Genomic DNA, 24,543 nt, shown 5'->3' on the forward strand with positions numbered 1-24,543 from the left:
GCTTTGATGTCTTGTTTAAACATGAAGTTATTTTTCTCTAAATAGCATTTTCCTAAACTTTTTCCCAAGAAACTAATTATGCAGGCTTAGAAAAAAATTAGTGACAATGTTCATTACGCAGAACTGCATCCCAGTGAAAGCGAAAACCAGGGTATTTTGATACTGGCTCTTGACTGAATAGTTTTTAAAAGTCTTTTGAGAAGCTTTGCTCTGAAGTCCATGAAAGGCTGTTTTTCTATACACCTTTCCTCCTTTCCCAGGTGGCCACATGTTGGAGCTGACAGCAGCCCACCGAAAGCCTGGGTGGAAAGTGGCTGCTCTAAACAGGATTTAATAATCGGGCAGGAGGAGGTGCATCGGCACGTGGTGGGGACTACACTTCCTGAGAGGCCCCACTGTGGCCGTGCCTCCCTTTGGTGGAAACTCAGGCTTTATCAAGAGCTAGAGGGACCAACTGCCAGCTCTCTCTGGGGACGAGCAGCCATGCGACTGAGGTGCGGGATGAGGACCACCAAGTGCCAGCAGCTGGTGACCAGCCTCTGTGTCATGGTGAGCAGGCAAGTTTGGGGGGGACCTCTGCAGAATTGGGGCAAGACAGACTGTTGCCTTTCCCGTCCCCGCTCGGAGACGGTCAGGTTTTCCCACGTTCTGTTTTTCACGGGCGGAGGGCAAGCAAAGGCAACTGCCTGAGTTATCGTTATGCCCTGGGCAGTTATCACCGGCCGCCAGCATCACCCCCCCCCGCTGATAGACTTCTGGTTTCTCAGGGCTGCCACGCCACTGCAGCTCTTTCACAACCTGCTGGGCGCCTTGAGGGAGAAAGAAAAGGTCGCTGCTTGACAGAATGTGTGGTTTTCAGCAAAAAGAAACTTGTTCCTGTCTCCTTGGAGCAAAAGAGGGAGGATGGACCTGCTGCAGTCACACTTGTTGCTGGGACGGTGGTCAACTGCAGGTGGGATCAATGAGGATATGAAACTGCAAGCCTTCGATGGAAATATATGTGAGAGACCTGTGAACCCGCACCACAAAGTGAAAGCAGTTCTAGGCACTTTTTAAAGTTTTTTTTTTTTTCAGATTTTGAAGCAAATTAAAGGGGAACTTCTTGACATCTGCTGTTAGAGCTGATGGGAAATGTTAGAAACTGGGGGATGCTTCTGCTGGATGTTTTTGAGTTGTATGTGCTTGTCTTTTCACTTCATCAAAACTTGCAAGCTTAAAAAAAATAATCTGTATTTAGTTGAAAGAGGGTTAGTGGCTTGGAAAGAGTGTAATTAAAAGGTGGCGCCTTATTTTGGGCCATATGGGAAATTTATAGTTCATCCAAATTTGAACATTTCAGGACCACTGGCTGTAGTGGCTGTACGTTGTTCTCTTCCAAATAGCAGAATATGTCATTTGGAGAAAATCAAAGGAGGATTGGTACCAAAGATGTTGCCACCGTGCTAGGCAAGAATCATGTTATTGCTGTTGGGAGGATTTTAGACTGGTGTTTCTCAGAAATCTGAGCTAACCAGTGTTGCACTTAGCATTTTGCTGGGTGTGGATCAAGATATGCAGTAATGCACAGCATGAAGGATCAGTAGGTGCCACAAATTATTTATAAGCAAAAAATGCTTGGTTTGGGTGTATTTAGTCTCTGAAACTAAACTAGTCTCCAACAATAGCTATTAGTCTGCTCTGGAAGAAAATGTCATACAGTGGGGATTATGTTGACACTGGATTGTCACATTTGACACAGGGATAGCTGCCTTGTGTTTCCATATTGTAAAGGCACAAAATGCTGAAACCTTACCTTGGGACCTAAGAGTGGCCTCACATCTTGTATTTTGCAAGTTCATTATACTACCATTGCAGCTGTTTTATTCTGTCCTCCTGTTGGTGCCTTTGTCCCAGCTCTGCCACTGGTGTGCTACAAGGAGCCCTTGTCTAGAGCCAGGTGCCATCAGAAATGTTCCCTCTCCATCATCTGGACTTGCTCTGGGCGACACAGAGGGTAACGTGCTGGTAGTCACCCCACGCCTTTGGCATACCAGTGCTCTCAGGGATGGGACAGAAACATGGACAGCCTGGCAGCATGTTGTGGCGACAGAAAGCATCACAGCTTACTTCGAGTAGTATAAGGCTCAGCTCTTTGCACTCTACAATACAAAATATAGCCAACAGCAGGCAATGGGACTAGCATTGCAAAGAGCAAAGAAGAGAATATCATCCCTGCCCAAAACCACTCTTGAAACTGGTGGCTGTCATAACTGCATGTGCATACTCTGCAGAGCCAGGTGGGACTGCACAGGTGTGCTGCAAAAGCATCGATCCTCTGGGCTTTCTTCACGTGGTGGGAATTTCATCCATGGACACTGGCCAAGAGACCGTGGGCTGTGCAGTGGCATGTGCACTCATTATGCAAGAGCCCTTTTCCTAAGGGCTTTGGTATAAGTTCCGGGGTTTGTCCTTTTATGTGCATTTTGGGGTAGATGTAGTGGTCTTTGGATGATCAGGCTGTCTGCATCTGTGTGGGGCTCAGGACTATCCAGATACACCTCAAAGCTTTGTGTGTCCTCGGCAGGGGCTGCTACCTTGCCAATACTTTCCTAAAACCCTTCTTTTCCAGCTGCTGGGATTGTCCATTGCCACACTGACCACGGTCACCCACTACGGGCTCCATTTCACCGTCATCAGCAACATCTCCCTGGAGAGCAACTCCTACAGGGTCATCCACTATGCAGGTACATTGCAGTCGCATCCCAGTGAGACCTTTGGTGAACCCAGAACCTGCAAAGTCCCCCAGAGCAGTCGAAGGAAGTGCAGAGGCATCGCAGAAGGAAGCAGGGGCTGGCTTTTGGAGGATGCGCTAGGGCTAACACAGTCCCACAGACACTTTTTTCTGTATCAGATCCACATGCCCAGCACTGAAGGGTGTTGTGGAACCACAGGGTGCTCAGGTGCTGCTGTGTTCATTCCTGTCCCTCTATTCACCATCTCCCCATCCTTCCCCTGTGCTGCAGTGAAAGCACGGCGGGGTTCAGCCAAAGATGGACCTAAAGGTGCAGTGGGGCTGGAAGGGCCCTGGGTGTGTGAGAAGGACTATTACAGGAGTTGAAGCAGAGTATAGAAAATTGAGGCTGGGAGGAGAAATGTGTGGAAACAGCTGTTTTTGGAGGAAATGTGGGGGGTTTTCCCTACACAACAAAGAAATACAAACTGAGTCTTGGCTACAAGACCAGAGCAAAGAGATGACAACAGCCCAGATACTAAAATACTCTGCTCACCTCTGCTATGCTTGCATCTTCTCTTTCTCCTAAGCTATACTCTGGGCTTAAACGTGCTCATCACTACTCTAGATCCTGGTTCTCAATTTCGGTTTAACAAGGCAGGTGTAAGAACTATGTTAGTCCAAAGCTAAGGTACAGCCCTCCCCCTTTCCTACACACACCAGAGACTGTATAGATTGTCACTTAATGCAGCCTTGCAGTCTTTCCCTTCCCAACCACTCCTCTCCAGCGATGTTTCCACTTAGATTGCTTGCAAGTGCTAACTCTTGCACGCTTAGCCCTTAGTGAGGGTTGCAAAGCCCTTTGCAGCACTGTGGTCCCTGAACCCTGCCCCAGGGTACTGGCTGTGACCCTGACTTAGCCAGGAGGAAACTGGAGGGCGAGTGTTGCACCAGATTAGCAGTGCGCAAAGTCCCGATAGGGGCTGTGGGACAGCTGCTGTGCATCAGCACCCCCCATTTGGGGTGATCCTTATCGGGAGTGCTGAAATAATTGACAGCTTGTGGTCTGTCGGGTAGACCAATATCCTTTTAGAGTGCTTAATTCTGCTGGAGCTGTGAGAACCAGTCAGAGGTTTACAGCCCTGCCAGAAAAGCAAAGCATACGCAAATGGAAGGTACTGAATAAATTATAAAACAATTTCAGTTCTGCAACCTGGTCTTCTTGGACCAGCTCCCCAAAATGCGCTTTTTGGCCCCCTTCCTGGAAGAAGCATCAGACCAGGCCTCTGTTAGCCCTAAAGTCTTTGTGCCTGACCACAGCTCCCATGTCTGACTTCCTTCCAGCTTTCTACTTTGGGATCTGCCTCAGCATGACCCTGATCCTTGCAGCCCTGCTGAGCTCTGCTGCCACGGTGCGGGAATCGCAGTGCCTCACCGCCATGGTGCGTATTGGGAGGGGCTTTTCGTAACCTTGGGCTGATACCCTTAAAATGTGGTGCTGGGGGCTGTTTTGCCTTGTGCCCGGGAGCATGCACACCTGGGGAAGGATGTCCTGTTGCTCCACCCTGTGCTGCAGGAGGACATTTTTGTAAAAGGCATGACCTTGCAGAGTTTTTCCAGCTGAGGACTACATCCTTCTGTTCCTTGTTTCTTTTGCCAAAGTGCTGTGTATGCAGCTTTCAGAGGAGGGTCAAAGGGAGGTGCTTATCTGCCAGAGTAATTGCAGTGATGACGATTCCCAGGGTATTTTTTTCTCACAAAGTCAAAATGCGGTTTGTGTGGGGAAACCTTAGCAGTGAGATTTTGAGTCCCACGTTGTTCCTCTGACTTGTGACAGCAAAGTCAGCTCCCCTCCTTCCCCCCTTGCCACAAACATCTACCACAGTGGTGGTGGTAGCAGGCACGGGGGCTTTGGGCTTGACACTCAGCTTCAGCCTCCAAAGAGAAGGTGGAGGGGTACCACAAGAGCTGAAACGCCACCTTTCTTCTCTCCATCATCCACAGTGAAGTGCCTTTTTGGGCCCAAACCATGGCAGCGTTGGCAAACTGGACTGTGAGCTCAGCCTCATTTAAAAGCACAGCCTGCACACAGGGCTTAGTCTGAACGGAGCAGCTTCCAGCCTTGGGGCTGGAGGGATAAGCAGGAAAATGCTGCTCACTGCATGCTTGCCCATATTGTGCGAAGGGCAGGAGCTAACAGGTAGATGGCTGTGTGTGAAGGTGTGCTTAATATAAAAATACTTCCATTGCTGTCATAAATAAACTAGCTTTCAGGAGATTTATCTAATCTATGTAATTGGGGAAAATTATACTGATGGTGGAAACAAGAAGTGGACACCTTTAAAACTTAGTGCAAACCAGCTGCTGAAATGAATGTTTTCACCCTCTCAATACACAGTCTTCCTCTCTCTGAGATGCTCTAAGGGGCTTGAGTGATACAGTTCCCATGAATACTGCTAGCAGAGTATGTATAATCCCCCTCTCTTTTGCCAAAGAATCCCCCTTTTTTGCTGAAGTATACTTCAGTGTGTGCCTGCAATTACTGCATCTAAAACAACAGATGGGTATGTACAGGCTAGGGGGCATTGTCAGGGCTGCCGGAAAACACAGTTGAACTTCTCTGTAATGTTTATTTGATTGCCTTACTCCACGTGCAGTATGGCTTGGGATATGCCACTAGGTAAAAGAGGTTGTTAAAATTATGGCTGTTTCCTGAAGGGATAGTTGAAGAAAAATATATCCAGTGAACTCCAGCGTTGCTGTCCCTCCTCCAAGGGCCACCTGATGCTGTTCTCCTTTCCCGTGGCAGTGGAGGGTAAGGATGAGCAGGCCCCTTCCTCCAGGCCCCGTGGGCTCCCCCAGCCCAGCTGGTTTGGTGTAACACCGCCAAGCTTTGGCCACCAAAGCAAGCCCTGGCTGGCAGAAACCCCAAACTAGCTGTTTGCTTTTCTCTGTGGCTCCTAGGGCGTCCTGGTCGCTTTGCTTTAGCATTCACAGTTTGGGTCTTCTGGGGGAAGGTGGCTGTCTTCGTTTTGGACCTCTCATGATACCATTGCAGTGAAGACAGTATAATTTCTTTGTGGCAGAAGGGTGCGAGGTGCTTTCCCCGTGGCTGTGGCAATGGGGCATCCACCGCCCTCTGCTCTCAGCAGGGGATAACGGCGTGGCCCTCGGTTGCCTTTAAGCTCCGGTTCCACCGCCTCCGGCAGCGTGAGGGGCCCGCGGGGCGTGTGAAGGTGCAGGACAGGGTGCAAGGGGAGGGGGGCGGCCACCACCCGAGCGAGGGGCCGCTCCATCGCGGCGCTGCCCCGGGAGCGGCCGCCCCGGCTGCGCCGCCGCCTCCGCCGCTGGAGGGCGCCGCGGCCCCGCCGAGCTCCGCGCTGCCCGCCCCTCCGGGCGGGGGCCCTCGGCACCGGGAGCTGCCGGGAGGCGCAGGGGGTGCGGGAGCAGCCGCCGTAACCGCTGCCGGGGGGTGGCATGTACCCAGCCCTTCAGAAATTAAGGGGGCCCCGGGGGAATACCCAAGAGCTGGTCACGAGCAACCTTATTCTTTGCTCCGCCTTGTTCTAGCAGCTCATCAGCATCTTAAATCACATAGGGGAGCTTTGCTTATTCTTATAAATTGCCCCCGCCCGTCCCCCCGTTCTGTCGGTATCTTACAGCAAGGGCCAGTCCGCTGCTTGTTTTCCCACCGGCTCCTACCCTCTCCCAAGGCTCGTTTTTAATCTCTGATCTGCAAGCGAGAAATGCAGGCAGGGAAAGCCAGCCCTGATGGCTGTGGTGAGATGTCACCGCAGGCAGGAGTGGGGTTCAGCCCTGTGGGGTTCTGACACTTACCGGTGTCACATCCTACCCTGCTAATCCCCGCTGGGCTGCAGCTTGCAGAAGTGATCAGCCCCCCACTTGTAGCTTTTTTCCTGCTTGTTAATAGAGAGGATTTTTCACTTTCCCCTGCTATTGATTTTAAAGGACTTTCCTCCCCTGAAAAGCATGTGTCTGCTTTAGAAGACCATTTAATTCCCTCTTTAATCAAAGAGGGAAGACACCAGAGTATTGGTGCCTGACATCTGTGGCTGTATAGAAAACCAAGCCATGCTCAGGGGATATCTGCATCCATGTGGCTAATCTATCACAATGATGCTTGGTAAACCAGCCCCCCCGGGGAAATGCTAGTCAGGATGCAGGTGGTCTTAGAGGGGCATTACCCTGGTCATTGACCTGTTGGGTGGACCCCATCTCCTTCTTGTGCCTCTTTCCCTACCGACTTCTTTTTTTGTTTGGTTGGTTTTTTGGTCTATTTAAATTATAAGTGCTCACCCTGCCTGGTTATCTGGAGGTTTGTGTGTATACAGAGGAGGGGCCTCGGTCTTTGCAGGCCTTACTGGTGCTGTCCTAATAACTATAATGGGTGCCCAGTGGTTAGAAACCAGAACAGGTCAAATTGGTTACATATCTCAGGAGCTTGTCCTGTAGCTGCATTAGCAGCATCACCGGACCTGAGAGGTGCCACTGTGCATCCACTGATGCTTGCGAGGAAGCTGGTTTCTAAAGAGTAGCAGAAAACTTCAGGATAAAAAAAAGTCCTAAAATCCAGGGCTATTATCCCCAAAGCTCCTCTTAAATAGGCAGAGCAGTGACAGTTTATTGACTGTCCTCCAGCTATAGTTCTAGCAAACCCTGCTTTTTGGTGATCTGTGGTCCATCATGCAGTCGGTCCTGCACATAAACATCCTGCAGCTCTCACGGCCCCTGAAGGCCACACCACTCTTGAAGGAAAGGAAGGAAAACTGCAGTTTTGCTAGTCCTGCTTGTACAAAGGAAAGACTCTGGCTCCAGTGGGGTTTAAGGTGCTATGTGCTGTTATCTGGTCAGACAGAGAGAGGGGAGAAAAAATAAGCAGAATATCTCAGCTGAAATTCTTATACCTGAACTTTCCAGGCTAAAACCCACTTATGTTGAGCAAAATTTGTGCTCAGGATGGAGCAGCTGTTCCAAGCACCTGTTCCAAACAAATTCTGTGGTAAAAAAGCCTCAGTGAATGCCCGATATAACCCAGTTTTTCACCAAGAGTGATGTGCCAGTAGGGCCAGCACACAGCACAGGCTGTTTGCTTTACTGTTCCCAGGTGTATCATTGTAGGCAAGCGTGTAGAGCATCTTTAATAACACTGCAGTGCACTTCAGCATCTTGCTTTCACAATCAGTCTGTCTCCTCTGCTGTCCCTCAGGGTGCAGCACTCCTGAGCAATGCATCCGTCCACCATTTGTCCCTGGGGAGCACGTGCGGGCAGAGCTGATGTGCTCAGTTGGAGCTGAAGACGGATTCCTCCTTTGGACTGAGATAACTGACTCATATTTGCTATGTGGAAAGGCAAAAGCATCGTGGGCTTTTAGGTGAACCGGGTCAGGGTGGGAGGGATGCAACCTGATGGAAGTAACCTGAAATTAGCTCCCCCCCTCCCCGCCCCTGGGCTGTGAAGTCTGGCAGGGAGCTGGCCCTTGCAGTGGCCACAGAAGCACCAAAAAGCAGCTGGAGCTGAGCAGGGCACAGGTTGGCTCCTTCCCTGGGAGTGCAGGGGTTTGGCAGAGCTACTGAACCCAGTCTGAGCTAAAGGATCCCCCCCCCCCCTTGTCCGAAGCAGACCCCTTAACTGAAGGGGAAGCATCAGAAAGGTGAATTAAAAGATTCACCAGTCAACAGACAAGATGCTGTTTCTGCGGATTCTGTCAAGTCTCTCGAAGACAAGTTGTTCCTTGCAGCAAGGATGGAAACAAGGTCATTCATAAAAGAGTAATTGATGTCTGGCTGGTGACAGCCCTCTGTGGGGCTGATGTGGCTGCCTCCTGCAAAGGGAACAGGCAGCAGCCCACGGCCGACTCTGAGGAGCTCCAAGGGTCTGGGAGATGGTAAACCAGCCTCGACCCTTCCACATTTTGTATGCAAACGATGTGTTGCCTTTTTCTTTTTTCCTCCAAATGTCTTCTAATGTAATTAGAAAGTTGCTCTTCCAAAAGCCTTTTGGCTGGGAAGGTTAAAAACAGCCTATAATTCATTTATAAGATGTTCTCAGAGCCATGTAATTGCTCCACACTGGCTGGATGGAGGGGGGAGCTTCCCTAGGGGCTGTGTTTTGGTATTCCCAGAGAAGCTAGACAGAAATAAAGGGAGAGCCGATGCTGGAGGTGAAGGACTGGGATGTGGGGTAGAGCTGAGGAAGGGAAAATGAGAAGGAGGATTTTAATCTGCTGGGGTTTCTGGCCCCAGAGAGATGTCGTAAGTGCTGGAGCTGATGGGGGAAGGAAGGGAGAGCAGAGGAGGGGGAAGGAAGGGAGAAATCTGGATGGTGCCACTGGCATGCTGTTGTTCTCACTCTCCAGGTTCATGGTGGGTCCTCTCAATTAAATGCTTACTGGAACAATGTGCAGAAGAGCTTTCACGTTGCTGTCGGTGCTGTTCTTTTCATCTGCCATATTTTTCTCTATTTTTTATTGTCTTTGAGCCCAGAGAGTTGTGGTGAGTGGAGCTAAATCCAGTTGCCGGCCAGTCATGGTGTCCCCCAGGGCTCAGTTTTGGGGCCAGTTGTGTTTAATGTCTTTATTGATGATCTGGATGAGGGGACTGTGTACACATTCAGTAAATTTGCAGATGACACCATGTTGGGCAGGAGTGTCGATCTGCTGGAGGGTAGGAGGGCTCTACAGAGGGACCTGGACAGGCTGGATCGATGGGCTGAGGTCAACTGTATGAGGTTTAACAAGTCCAAGTGCTGGGTCCTGCACTTGAGTCACAACAACCCCGTGCAACGCTACAGGCTTGGGGAAGAGTGGCTGGAAAGCTGCACGGCAGCAAAGGACCTGGGGGTGTTGTGTTGGCTGACAGCCAGCTGAACATGAGCCAGCAGTGTGCCCAGGTGGCCAAGAAGGCCAACAGCATCCTGGCTTGTATCAGGAATAGTGAGTAGGGAAGTGATCGCACCCCTGTACTCAGCACTAGCGAGTGTGAATACTGTGTTCAGTTTTGGGCCTCTCACTACAAGAAGGACATTGAGGTGCTGGAGCGTGTCCAGAGAAGGGCAACGAAGCTGGTGAAGGCTCTGGAGAGCAGGTCTGATAAGGAGCGGCTGAGGGAACTGGGGTTGTTTAGCCTGGAGAAGAAGAGGCTGAGGGGAGACCTTATCTCTCTCTACAGCTACCAGAAAGGAGGTTGTAGTGAGGTGGCTGTTGGTCTCTTCTCCCAGGTCACTAGCGATAGAACAAGAGAAAATGGCCTCAAGTTGTGCTAGGGGAGGTTTAGGTTGGATATTAGGAAAAATTTCTTTACTGAAAGAGTGGTCAGGCACTGGAACAGGCTGCCCAGAGAGGTGGTGGAGTCACCGTCCTGGGAGGTATTTAAAAGATGTGTAAACGTGGCACTTCAGGGCATGGTTTAGGAGGCATGGTGGTGTTGGGTTGATGGTTGGACTTGATGATCCTAGAGGTCTTTTCCAACCTTAATGATCCTATGATTCTTGAATTTGGTGAAAACATTAACTTTGTTATGCTGTTTGTTTAGGGGATAAATTGTAGGAGGAGGTGCAGAATGCAGGGTCTGGTCCTAATGAGAAGCAACCTGAAATGGCCATGCAACCTCACCTCCTCCCACCTCCAACGTGTGCTGTACCTGCAGGGGTTGAACCACCCGCCCCAGCTGGGTTCAGGCTTGGTCCTGCCATGCTTTGGTCTGTGGCATCTCACCTTGTGTGTTCTTCCCCATCTTTGCTACTTGTATTCCCCTTGTCACATCAGCGTTTGATCAGACTTTCCTCTTCTTTAGGGTCCCATTTCTCCCATAATCCCATTTCGGCTCCTGGCAAGGCAGCAAGTGATCTCACCACCTATATGGCCAGGCAACTGCCAAAAAAATAAAAGAAAAGGGGAGATCAGACATACGTAATTTAAGTTTTTTTGTAAAAGCCGTACCAGGGTTTTCCCCAGCATCTGGTGCAGAGCCTGAAACAAGGCACCCTAAAAGAGTAGGGAAATGCCAATGCCTGTCTTGTTCCTGGAGCAAAGCCCCCAGGGAAGGGCATTGTCCTGCCACGAGCAGAGAAACACAGCAGGCAGCAGATGGACAAGAACCATCAAAAGGCAGTTTATTGGCTTGTTCACATTCATTTCCAGGGTTTAAAGTAACACATTTTCCTTTCTTGTTGTGTATGAAGGAGTTTGAGTCTTTTTTTTTTTTTTAAAACCATACCTCTTAAGCAAAAGGTTTTTGGTGAAGCAGAATTTGTAGCAGCAACACTCTTCTTCCTCCTCTTCAGCGTGATTTTGGTAAGCTTTCATGAAAGATTTAGTCTTTTTTAAGCGATTTCAGCTATATCGTACTATTAAAACCCTCATAGAAAAAAATTAGACACCAAAATAAGAAGCAGTCAGTTGGGTAATCTTCCCCTGCTACATAACTTTTTTGGAAGAGGGACAGTTTCATGGAAAAACTTGTAAGGGCAATAATTTTTGACTGGTGCTTATTCATCATCTTTTGCCATTCCAGAACTAAGCTGTGGATTCATATTTGAGGAGCCCATTTGGCCTTCAAATGCTTTACAGGCACTTTTTCCTTTCTTTTTCTTTTTTTTTTTAATGGGAACAAGATCCTTTGGTCCAGCTGTCACAACAGGCAAGCGCTGTTTACATCAGGGTTTTTTTCTTTTGGATCACATTTGTTCAAATAAAGAGACAATGCATCTAACTTCCAGCTCTGCGAGCCTGGGGAAGAAGACAAAAGGCAAACTGCCTCCTGCATCATTGCCGTAATTGTTTAGACACTTCAGGGCCAGTTTGCTGGCCTTGATTGTGTTTCTGTAGTCCTTTTATCTAACTAGGATGGTGCTGATTTAAGAAAGGATGCGTGACTGTGCAGCTGTCACCTTGCTAACAGGGTAAAGTCCAGCTCCTTTTCCAGGTTGCTCTCCATCCCGATTACTCACTTCTTCATGGACTATTTGTGTTTTCCCCACTTTGAAACTGATAGACGAGTTTTAAATGCAGGGGATTGAATCCTGTGAGTAAGGAGGTACAATTCTGGTGCACAGTCCTGCTACAGAGGAGGAGCATATTGTAAATATAATGTTTTGGCGTTTGGGGGTTTTTTTTTTTCTTTCCCCAAAGGGAATTTGGGCAGAATAGTTTAAACGCTCCGCAGGAAGCTTGATGCTTTTTTGGTCAACCCTGCAAACAGCCACAGTGTAATTAGAGGGCTCCTGACAGAGAATCACATTATTATTAATCTAATTTCTTTTAAGTAACCAGCATTATGAAGGATATTAAAAGAAGGGGATGTTTAGCTCTAACTTTAACTAAACTTGCTCAAACGAGCATATTAAATGTGTCGCAATGGTGTTTTCAGATGGCTGTTTTTCTCCCCGTACTGTAACTGATAGTATTTTTCCTCTTTGTCCTCAGGGATTTTTCTGTTTTGCTCTGGCCTTCTGTGGATTGATCCCAGCTGCCTGCTGGAGATACACACACAGCACAGAGGTAAGCCTCGGCTGCTAGGAAATACCACCACCATCTTGTCAGATGGAGATTTTTTTGTAGCAATGATTTCTCCCATAAAAGGGACATCTGGTGGTAATTAAGCAGTCCATGCTGAGGTCTATCAGATGCATGCTCTGTCACATCCGTCCTTTGCAAGAGCAGGGCTGCCTTCATCAGCTGCCTCTCCAGTGGGTCATCTGAAGGGAGAAGCCACGGAAACCCTCATGCAGGGCAACACTTTGTCCTGAAGACAAAACAAATGCAAGTCTCATTTTAAATAGCTTTGGGATCTTTTATTTTTTTTCAGGGGATGTTTTGTTTTGTTTTGTTTTAAATGAGATGCTTGACTTTTGAATAGTCATTTCCAGACAGCTCTAATTCCTGCAAAAAGTTGGAAGCCTCTGTTCAAAGGTGGTGGCAGGTTGTGACTGTTCAGGTTTTCTCTGGCAATGGCCAGGAGAAACACCCAAGAGGTGTTTATTAACCAGCAGCAATGCTACAGTAAAAACGCTAGTGTGAAAAATGGTGTTTTGGGTCGCTGCCATGCTGGACCAGAAAGAGAAGGCTGTACGCAGTCAAATTTTCCAGAAAGCTGCGTTTTGATTTGTTAACCCAGAGCTTGCTGGTGGTGGTAGATGGATGGTGTTGGAGATGCAAGGTGCTGGGGAAGTGGAGTCAAGGCACACAGAGTTGCTGAGGGACAGCCCTGCGCATTGCAGTGTGTACCCTCACCCCAGGGCTGGGATGCCCCTGGGGCAGGCTGTTGGGGAAAGCAGAAATTGAGCCTAATATTTGGTAGCCTAAAGATGTTTAGACTTTTTTTTAACCCTTTCTTAATCTGATATAATTTGCTTTTTGTGTATTTATTCATCTTCCCATTCAGAGGAATTTGTTACTGCTTGGTCTTAAATCCCCTTTCTGTATCCCTGCACTCAAAAAAAAAATGTTAAGAGACTTAGAAGTGCAAAAATAAAATCATTACTTCTTTTTTTTGAAAGCAGAACCCTGATATTTTAGGGAAGTATCTGAATTATCTAACAGGAACTCAGATAAGTCTTTGGGACTTCGATAGATGTTTCATGCAGCGGGTTGGTCCCCGTCTCCGTTTTGTTCCTCCCCAGCCCGAGGCACATGCTGCAACCTACAATGCTGTGGCCAGCCATGAGGATAGGGGTGACGCAAAACATCATCCTGGTGGATTAGGGTCACATTGATACTGCCAGCTCATCTCTTTAGGGTTACAGACATTGGGGGGAATTGAAGACCAGTGCGTCAGGAAAAGAGCATCAGAAGGGATTTTATTCTTTGCTGGATGACCACTCCATCAAAACCCCAGAGACTTAATCCATACTAGGAGCGTGGCAATTGCACTTCTTGGGGACAAGAAGCCCTGCCACATGATGGTTCATGTCCTGTGCAAAAATTAAGTCCTTTTGGAAGCAGAAGTCTAAAGGGCAAAGTCAAGGTTAAGATGAGGGTTAAGGTTCTCTAGAAAGTTTGTCCAGAGCTAACCAGTGGCCACAGTAGTTGAAAATCCTTTGAAATATGCAGATGGCTATACTGGATCAAAGGTACCCACTCTCAGACAGGCACACCCACTGTTGGCCAAGGTAAGAGTATAAAAACCCAGTGAGCACAAAGCAATGCTTTTCAGATGCCAACCACTTGTGGCTCAGGTGCCTGTTCATGGCACCTCCTGGTGCCTTTGCCTTTAATGCTCTCAGTGGGTTTTTCCCCCGTGAATTTGTCCAGCTGCTTTGGAAATGTTAGGGTGAGTGCTGGTGGCACAGCAGCAGCTTTCATCTCTACACTTACCTAGCTGAAGCAGATTCAGTCAGAGCTGAGACATCCACAGAGAAGTCTTTCCACAGCCTCTACATATATTTTCCCTGGTTTCGGGCAAAGCTATCAAAAGTTGTTATTTCCACACTAACAATTTAATACAGAAATAATTTTGTTTTCATGGCCAACACAGAAGGGAGGTCTTGAGCACAGTTTCCTTCTTCTTCTGCAGAAGTTTGTAATGAGAGTTTGAAATAAAAGCTGTGTTAGTAAGGGAGAAATGGCAACAGAAAGTGTGTCTGCTTGGTCTTGTGAGATTGGGTTTTCCAAATAGACTATTTAGTTATACTTTTTAATGCAGAAACATGGAGTAGGGTGTAAAAAGGCTGCAAGAAAAAAGTTGTATATTGTAATGAAAAATGTTTGGCTGAAAATATTTAAAGGAGAATTACGTTCTCTGTATATCTCTTAATCACCACATCTGTTTTTACTTCAAATTATTTTCCTGTTTTCTTGCTTTGAGTGCCCTGCCCATAAATGCACCCATGTGTTATGGTTAGCTGTAGTAGTTGGTTGGGTTTCTTTGGGCAAAACAGTTACCAGTAGGCAAAATGAAGGTTTTCTGTAAAGTGTTTACTTTCTAGGTAGAGAAATCCAGCAGTGTTTCTGGCAACAGAAAAACTGAAATACTGGTAGACATTGTCTTGGGCTTCTCTGCTTTCTAAAATGCAAGGAGAAACAGGGTATATAAGTAAGGAAAGATTTAATTAGGAGTGTCCCTTACAAAACAAATGGAAATTTGGTTTAGCTTGAAAGATAACCTGTCTCACCAGTGAGAAAAATGCAGATGTGAGAGAGAAATGCAGATGTGACTGCACCTCCAGAACAGAAAGACAGTGCAATGACACAGAAAACCAAATGGAGCAGGGGGAAGACTCCTGAAGTCTCGTTATAGAGCCATTTGTTTGCCTGACTTTCTCAAAGTAAAGAGCAAGATAAAAGCAGGTGTCCTCCCCGAGCCTACTGCGTGCCTGTACTGTCAGAAATAGTTAATTGCAGTAATATGGGGGAAAAAATCAAACTAAAACAATTGACGGGTGTCTTGTAGACTTGATGGGATGTACACAGCTACCAAGAAAGGAAGACAATTTGGGGATATAAAACCGTGTATGGATGAATATGCCCATTACGTGTGCCTGAATCAGTGCCTCTGAGAGCACCAAGGGGCTACTGCCCCGCGCTCATGGCTAAACCAAAAATGTGCATTTTTCCCTTGTAAAATATATTGACCTTCCAGTGAAAAGCCAGACAGAAAATCAGCCAGTTCCATCTGGAAATGCCAGCTGGGAGCTGGTGTCAGTAGATCCCTCCTCTCCCTCCCTGTGGGCAAGGTGCTGAACACAGGCAGCACTGAAAGTGGAACCCTCCCGTCGCTCTGCAAGCCAGGAGATGGGAGGTCCCTCCCACACCAAACCATGGCAGGTGCCCTCAGTGGTTTACTCCTCTTGATCAAAAAAAAAAAACCCCAAAAATCAAAAAACCCTGAATTTCCTTCATAAAGCAGACCCTTCTTATAGAAGATTATCTAAAATGGAAAAGCCCAATTTTCAGTTGAAAAATTGCTTTGATGGTTATTTTCAAGAGGCGGTAGATAGAAATATTACTTGAACATGATGAAAGCAAGATGGCCTTTTTTGTCTTTGTGAGTCCTTTAGATACTTGTTAACAGTACTTCTTACAGAGGAGCTACTCAGGACAGGAGAAGAAGAGTTATTTGTAAATATTCTCTATTCTCAGACATGGGCACTGTAAACAAAATGTGAACCTTCTCATTTCCCATTCTTTTCTGCTTTTGTGACCTTCTGTAGCTCCTGAATGAATTCTTTCAGAGAGGTGCCATGCGTTTTAATTTCAAGTTCCCTGCATCCCAGATAGACTCAGTGTAACCTATCTATCTTTATACTTCAAATAACTTACATCAGACATGTAAAAGTCATGAATCTGAGGTTTACTGTGCTTTACACAAAAAGGTTGATCCCTCTGTTCAGCACTGTAATTATTCCTGCCCTGTTGACCTATCCATGTGGCCAAAGAATGGGTTTTGTGAGATCCAGGCCTGTCTTCTAAGGCTGCTTTGCATCCAACTGTCTGCACTGAAGTACTTTTAATAAGGAACTAACAAACTACTCATTCCCAAAATATGTTTGCTTGGTACATTCTGCAAAGAAAATGCTGAACAAAATGGGGAAGAACAAATAAGTCAGAGTAACATCCCAGATCTCCATGTCTTGCCAGCATGTACAATGCAGCCTTTCTGTTAGTGTCTACCCCCAGCTTAAAAAGAAACACTTTGCCTCTTAGCCAATGGCACCAACAGAAAAAATGCCGCTGTCTCTTGCAGAAGTGTGAAAACTCCTCTGGGCAGGTCAGCTGCTTGGAGGAAAATCTGAAATTAAAATATTTGTAATCTGGAGGTTGTTGAAGGACCTTTTCTCCTACTAGCTATAGTGCTGAGCCATTCATGTTTCAGTATTTTCTAGCTCAACTTGCCCCATAGCCATATCCTCACCTGCTGCACCCAACGCTCCTCCTAGGACTTCAGATAGGTGAACTCTATCCCATCATGCTCTCAAGCCCACAGTTCCAGAAACACCCCAGCCCAGCCTCCAAGCCCCTGTGAAACTCTAATGTGCTTTTCTGCCTGGCCCAAATCACTTGGGAGAGTTGATCCCTTCCCATGTCCAACCTAGTGCAGACAAGGGTCTCCACAAGGGTGAGGAGCATGTTTGGTTGCCCTCGCTATGGGCCATCTGGCCAAAATGTGGTCTTGGTGGGAAATGTGGACTTGGTTGGAAAGTGTCACAAACCTGTCTAGGTTCAACACCAGTGATGCAAAGTGAAATAGAGAACAAAGTACAAGAGTGGGCGGGGAGGATGACCTCTACACGAGCACCTTCGGTGCAGCAGTTGTGGTAACCACAGAAATGATGAGGGTTTTGACTGGTTTTCAGCCACGTTAGGGAGTCCTGATTCCTGAAGCCAAACTGATGAGTCTTGTTTTCCAAAGTTATTTTTATGGCAGCTCCTTTACCACAAACCTCTGCCTGTTTAGGTGAGATCTTTAGTCGTCGCCAGTGCAACCCAATGCAGCTGGGACCTGGGATGTGGAGAAGGATGTAGGAGAGACATGCCACATCTGGAGCAGCTGGTGGGGAAGGCTGCTGCTTTCTCCTCCTCCACAGCTTTCCTTCTCTCCTCACCCATTAACTGCTGCTTTAAAAACCTGCCAGCTGAGGCTGGAAGAAAGAGTAGCCTTGCAGCTGTGGTGTAAAAGACTTTTGGTACCCTTGCTAGCCAACAGAGAAATAGATTTGGGGTTTCATTCTGGACCCTGCTGTGAAAAAGGCTGGAGGATTTTCAGTCTCACACCATCTTCTGCTGTTTCCCTTCTCTGCAGCGGCTTAGAAGATCCTTCCAGCAGCCCTGCGATGCTGGCCCCGTAAGCCAGTCAGAATGGCAGGGTGAATCAGCAAAAATAAAATTGCTGCAATGTGAAAGGAGTTTTGCAACAGCACAAGCTTTTAATTACAGAGATTCTTTTGCAGGTGAATGTTAGCTTAAAACCAATTAAATTATTATTTCCCTACTTGGGAAAATTTGAAACTAAACACTGGTGCAAATAGTTGCCCATACTTCTGGCATAAAGGCCCGATTTCCCACGTCCTTTGGATGAAGAGGTCACTTGGATTTGCACTAATTGCAATGATACCGCAATCTCTTAATTTTCAAATGGTCTCTCAAGTTGCTGTGTGATTTCAAAAGGAGGTTTCACATTGGCTTTTGGCTCCACATTTGTAGAAAAGCAATAGCCTCTTTGCATTGCACTGCAAGTACTCAGGGAATAAATGTGAGGGTTTAGCTTTTTATGGGATGGGGAACACAAACCACCCGTGCTCTGGTTCTCCTGCAGGTGTGCTCTGCTTGAAATTTTCTGCAGAGGAACATGTTTGCTCTCCCCTCCTCATACTGGAAAGGGGAAACAGAGTCTTTCATACTTTGTTAGTGAGCAAGGTGGTATCTTTTGAGGTAGTGATTTTCTAACAGGGCCTGGGGTACAAAGCTGGGATTAACAGTTGCAGCTGTTAAATAACAAGCATTGCTACACCTGGGCCCCATTCTTCAAAAGAGCAGCTTCCCTGCTCTCTTACCTGCATATGGGATCAGTTCCGATCTTCTGTTTGTGGCTCTTCCTCCTAACCAGTGCAATGCTAGATGCGGTACTGCCTGGGTCGCCAGGAAGCAAATCCTGTCTTTTTGTGCTCAAAACCAGGACATGCATTGCTTGTTTCTTCAGGTATGCAAGGAGTGACCTGCACTTCCCAAGTAATTCCTTAAGCAGGACTGCAGAGGTCCTTCCAGTGGCAAACCAAGTCTGTGGTTTTTCCAGGGTGTGTTTGTTTCTGTTGCTCCTGCTAGTCGTGTGTGCTGGGGCAAACTCTTACAGGGTCCAGTCTGTCTCATCTGAAGGCAACGCTTAAAGGCAGGCTTAAGTCCTAGAGATTTTAATGGGACTTAAACACAAGCTGAAGGTGTGTTCAGGTGCTTTCTGAAACCAAACCTGAAGCATACAGTTTCCTTTGGTTTTCTGATTCAGTGGGGCTGGATCAGGGTTGTAGCCACCTATGGGGGTCTTTCAAGAGCATTTGCAAAAAGCAGTGATTTGCCTGCCAAAACACTGAATAATCTAATGTCCACCTTTCTCTTGCTGTTATTCTGCCAGGCACAATCACTTTAAAGTAAGCACAGAGCTTTTCCCAGTCTCTGAAGTCTATGGAAAAAATAGAAAAGGGGGAAACTCCCTTCCCCTTCTTTAGTGTTCTTAAATATTGGGACTCTCTCCTAACAGTTATGTTCTCATCACACAATAACAGCTTGCTCCCACCAGCAAGACCCTGATGTCCTTTGTCTGACATGCCACACAGTTGTTCGCACTCATGGGTTTTATAATTTATTGCTGCCCTGATGCTGAACCTATGTGGCCCTGTTTCTGCCACTTCCTGTGGCAGAGTGTTAGCTGGAGCTCCTGTTTCCAGCAGCATCAACTGTGGTACCCAAGGCTGCTCAGATGATTGCTGTCACTATGGAACAAAATCTGGCAAGCAATGTCAAAGATAACAAGAAGGGCTTCTTTAAATACATCAGCAATAAAAGGAAGACTGGGGCTACAGTGGGCCCACTGCTGAAGGAAGGGGCCCTGGCGATGCAGGATGCAGAGAAGGCAGAGTTACTGAATGCCTTCTTTGCTTTGGTCTTTACTGCTAAGGCTGGCCCTCAGGCATCTCAGCCCCCAGAGAAGAGAGGAAAATCTGGAGAAAGGAAGAATTCCCCTTGGTTAAAGAGTATTGGGTCAGAGATCACCTATGCAAACTGGATCCTCGCAAATCCATAGGCCCCAATGGGATGCACCCACAAGTGCTGAGGGAGCTGGCAGATGTTCTTGATGAGCCACTCTCCACCATCTTTGAAAGGTTGTGGAGGACAGGAGAGGTGCCCGAGGACTGGAGGACAGCAAATGTCACTCCAATCTTCAAAAAGGGCAAGGAGGAGGACCTGGGGAACTATAGACCAGTCAGCCTCACCTCCGTCCCCAGAAAGGTGATGGAGCAGTCCATCCTGGAGGTCATCTCTAAGCAGGTAGAGGACAAGAAAGTTATGAGAAATAGTCAACATGGATTCACCAAGGGAGGATCATGCCTGACCAACCTGATAGCCTTCTATGATGGTGTGACTGGCTGGGTCGATGAAGGGAGAGCAGTGGATGTTGTCTGTCTTAACTGCAGTAAGGCATTAGACACTGTCTCCCATAGCCTCCTCACAGGCAAGCTAAGGAAGTGTGGGTTGCATGAGTGGAGAGTGAGATGGACAGAGAACTGGCTCAACAACAGAACTCAGAGGGTCATGATCAACGGGGCAGAGTCTGGATGGAGGCCTGTCACTAGTGGTGTTCCCCAGGGGTCTGTGCTGGGTCCAGTCCTGTTCAACATATTCATCAATGACCTGGATGAAGGGATCAAGTGTTACCTCATAAAGTTTGCTGATGATACCAAGCTGGGAGGAGTGGCTGATACACCAGAAGGCTGTGCTGCCATCCAGTGAGACCTGGACAGGCTGGAGAGCTGGGCCGAGGGGAACCTGATGAAATGCAACAAGACCATGTGCAAGGTCCTGCACCTGGGGAGGAACAACCCCACGCACCAGTACAGGCTGGGGGCTGAACTACTGGAAAGTGGCTCTGTTGAGAAAGACCTTGGAGTGCTGGTGGACAAGTTGACCATGAGCCAGCAACGTGCCCTTGTGGCCAAGAAGGCCAACAGTATCCTGGGGTGCATTAAAAGGAGTGTGGCCAACAGACCCAAAACCACAAGAGGACCTTGATAATCCTGAGGCTGGTGTTACTCAGGAGGGATGCAGCCCCAGATCTGGAGGATTTAGGGGAAAAAATTGTTGGTGTTGAATAACTGCTTGCTTGGGTTTTCTGTGCTTCCCTGTGAAGCATCTGGTGCTCTGCCACAGTCACAAAGTGATGCTCCTGGCTGCATAGAGTAGCACAGAGGTGGTCTTGGGGGTTTATGGCTTGGTTGAGCATGAAGCTGTGATGTCCCCCTGCCTGCTGTTTGAGCAGTTTGAATATCACCCATACAGCTAGACTTTTGCTGTTGTTCTGGGACATGGAGATGGGAATTGAGGAGGAGGTGAGCAGCATAAAAGCTCATCACTTTCTCCTGTTTTAAATGTTTTGTACAAGGATCTGATGGAAGCACTGGGACCAGAGAGAAACAACTTTGTAAGGCTGTGCTTTACCTGAATTTTTTTGTTCCATGATGGTTTTTGTTCTCTCTCCTTCTGTGTATTCACTCAGTGATGGACTAAAAGATGGTTGGGGGTTGCCTGGTCCTTTTCCAATATGAGAAAGTGGGTGGAAGTGTATGAGTTATTAAAAAACATTATATATGTGTGTGTGTATCTATGTGTATATAATATATATATTTATATATACTGGAAAGAAAAGGTGAAAACCATTTAGTTAAAAACCCCATCTGGATCTTGCTGCTCTTGCATCAGCGGTCCCCCGTGACCACCAGCAGTCAGAGGCAGAGCAGCACCTTCTTATCTTGGGCAGTTTTCCATGGGGGCCCTCAAAGGCTGCTTTGATTTGCAGTGCTGGCCAGATTTCTGCAGCTGGTATTGATTGGCTTCAGGAAGGCTGGAGAGGAGGGGAGCTGAATGCTATTAAGGGAATATAAAGATGCAGCAAGTTGTAATGACTGTGTTAGACACAGCAATGGAGGCCTGGTCAAGCATGGAGCGGGGTGAGCCCATCTTACCATGTGCTTGATCCACATGGTGGCAATTGCTCTGCAACCTGGCTAAAGCACTCAGGGTGGTTTTCCCTCCTCTGTTTCACTGCAGTTGCATTGTTGCCTTATCCAAACCCAAGCAGTTGCATCTGCCCCCCGCTGCTTTCTGACATTCTGTGAACACGTGCATTTCAGCACACTGGGGAGGACGGGGAAGACAGAGATGGTGAAATGCAGAAGTGTTTTGTCTTACTGGAGCAAGGAAGGATTTCAAGTAGGTCAACCACTGTATTCTAGTTCACGTCATAACTAACTTGTGGTTTGTAACTCAGCAAAGTGTTGTCCGAAAAGCGTACTCGTCTCCCGATGTGCAGTGAGTCAATAATCACACACTCAGGAGACACTGCTGATTTATTTCAGGATTGCACAAGCCTGGGTGCTTCATGGCTTTCCACAAACCGATCACACGAGAGCCTGCTCCTTTGTTATATATAGGCAGAATATATATGAATTTATTGTATATCTAACACACGTTCATTCTAATCTACCTAGGTTGCATAATGGCATTAAGTCACTATTCTTGGCTCCACTTCAGATCCTTCTGCACATGTCTTCCTCTCTTCAGGGGTCCTTGGTGGTCTTTATGGATGAAGTACCCTAACCCTTTTTATGCATACCTTGTCACATGTCACCTACGGCTAATTCAAGGCTGCTTTCTCTTGCCAACTTTCCTTTATTTTCTTCCAAAAGGAACGCTTGTCCTTGATTAAATGGCCAAGATATCCTGTCCCTAAGCTTACATTAAATATTAAAACATCAAATAATGCTTGTTCAAAAAAAAAAAAAAAGAGTCTAGATTCATGTTCATTAAACATAGACAATACCTCTTCTTTCCAAGGGGGGCTGTTCTCTTACAAAAGGAGTCTGTGGTAGACGCTGCTGAAGGGATATTTCTGAGTGGCGCTAGTGAGTACATCTCTCTTGGCGATGCTGAAAGAACATGAAGTGCTGAGGTTGCAGTTTCTTCTGAGGCTGTGGCGTGTGTGCTCAGTTTGGTACCTCAAAGGCACAAAGAGCCACAGGAGAGGAGGGTCGTCCTTCTGCTTGCCATGCTTGCCTTCCTCCTCTGCCATGACAAGAGCATTCCTGTTAAGCAGAAAGGAGAGAGGTGGGCTCATCTTTGAGACAACCCTGACATCTCCTTACACTATGTTCTCATTCAGCTGCAGCTCTTCAGAGAGATTTTTGGCCAAGAGCTGTTGCAAAGATGGCTCACTGAGTAGGTCTCAGACTGTTCTTCCTGGTACAAGTCTACATTAGTTTTCCAACATACATTGAAGCAACTAGCTCAGGTTGCCTAGGCATGGTTATCCACTGGCAGCAGGAGGGGCATTCATTAATACCCCTGGCTTGCAAAGGGATCAGGAACTGAAGGCTAGCCTCCTCATCGGATCTTCCTGTTCCAAATCCAATTACAGGTAAAAATTATCCTTGATAAATAACCCAAGTCAAAAATGTCAGTTTTCCTCTTGAAGGAGGTAAGAATGAAATTTGTCTTAGTTTCTAATAGCCAAGGGCAAGAACACTAATGGCTTAGAGTAAATGCCTTCCTGCCATCATAAATTCTGCTTCTTGGGGGAAGAAAGGACTTAGAGGATGATAAACAATCCAAATTCCTTCTTTCTTTTACTGTAAGTAAAAAAATGCTACTCTACTGAGTCAGATGGAGTTAGATGCATCCATCTCAGTGGTGATTTTCCATTTGTTGTATCCAACAACCCATCAATATCACCCCTAAATTAATGTTTCATTAAAGAATGCAGACAGCAAATGGGAGGCAGCAATTATTTGACTAATTTAGAGCTGGAACATTTCACCCAGCATCTTCCAGGAAAAGAATGACTGTAAGGTGTGACCTGCATATCACTTAACCTGGAGATTTTTCGTAGCCAAGGCCCAGCTGATGCTTCATCTTCAGCTCTCGGTGTTTTTTACTGACAAGCATTGCAGGGACAGTCTCTTTCCAAGGGAGAGCTTCGTCCATAACTACTCCTCCAGCAGTGGGTGACAGCATGTCACTAGGAACAGGAAAATTCACTTGACCGTAATGATACTGATGTGGCGGGGGGGAGTGTAAGAGCTTTCAAAAAGAAGCCCAGACACACTTTCTCTTCTCCAACGGTATTGGTCCATTATGTGCTAACTGCTGTCTGAGTTAAGGGATGGGGCACAGCTGTGGTTTTCTTAAAGCATGTTATTAATGCTATTGGCATAACCACTCAAACTCAAAAGGCATACTGTTGCTTAACTGTCAGAGAAAGTACCCTGATTATTTTTAATACTTTTTCTCCAACACCTGGTGTAAGAAAAGGAAGAAGAAAATTATTTTGAGGCAATGGACTGAAAGTTGCCCATCAGTGGAGTGTGTGATGGGAATCTGAGGACGGCACAAAGCAGTGCTGCAGTCTACCTTCACTGTTACGTCCCAGATCAAAAGGAAACTAATACAGGCAAACTTGCATCTGCTGGATAAAATAGTGTTGCAAATAAAGATAGGTCATGAAACCACCTGGTGACTTCATGTAATGCTTTCAGGTTTTATTTTTTACAACATTAGGCATGCATGAGTTAGCATGCCTTTTTGGGCTGGATAAACGCTGCCATGCATAACTGGTGCTTCAGAGCTCGTCTGCAGCTCTAAATAGAAACCCCTTCCAGGCAAAAAAGTTGCAATGATGATGGTTCATTAGTGCAATCTCTTTTGCTCTTGTATGTCTCCTTGTTAAACCAGACCTGTTGTATGCTCTGTGGCATGATTTCCTGCATGGAAAGAAATAGCCAGTGATAAATACTGAGATTTAGTACTTTATACCTATCTCTGAAATATTTAAATGAGAAAGCTCTCTGCAGTAATCTTTGAAAACAGACTGCCATGTTGTATGAAGACAGCTATTTTCCCCTCCAAAATCAAATGATCCTAGAAAAAGATCAGAAAGATGATGTGGAGGAACTACAGTCAATTTACTCTTTAAAAATGGTTTTGTAGTTTGATATTCCCTTACCAGGGCCTAAATAGTATATTCAGATAATAGCTGGGTATAAATGCTAAATATAATTGCTAGATAGAAATGCTGAGAATGACTTAACAGCAAATTGTACTCTTAGGCCTGCCCAG

General features: G+C 46.8%; 1 protein-coding gene across 1 annotated transcript in view; it reads left to right on the forward strand.

Annotated features, from left to right (window-relative positions):
* The first annotated feature begins 364 nt into the window (after positions 1–364).
* The window catches only part of TSPAN32 (tetraspanin 32), a 35,126-nt gene continuing 10,947 nt past the window's right edge, over positions 365–24,543 (forward strand). Inside the window, exons 1-4 of the mRNA XM_075094579.1 lie at positions 365–549; positions 2,609–2,723; positions 4,055–4,152; positions 12,154–12,228. Of these exons, the coding sequence (XP_074950680.1) occupies positions 484–549; positions 2,609–2,723; positions 4,055–4,152; positions 12,154–12,228 (354 nt within the window). The 5' untranslated portion in view covers positions 365–483. The remainder of the gene's footprint in view (positions 550–2,608; positions 2,724–4,054; positions 4,153–12,153; positions 12,229–24,543) is intronic.

This window comes from Phalacrocorax aristotelis, chromosome 5, assembly GCF_949628215.1.
Source record: "Phalacrocorax aristotelis chromosome 5, bGulAri2.1, whole genome shotgun sequence".
Taxonomy (NCBI): Eukaryota; Metazoa; Chordata; class Aves; order Suliformes; family Phalacrocoracidae; genus Phalacrocorax; species Phalacrocorax aristotelis.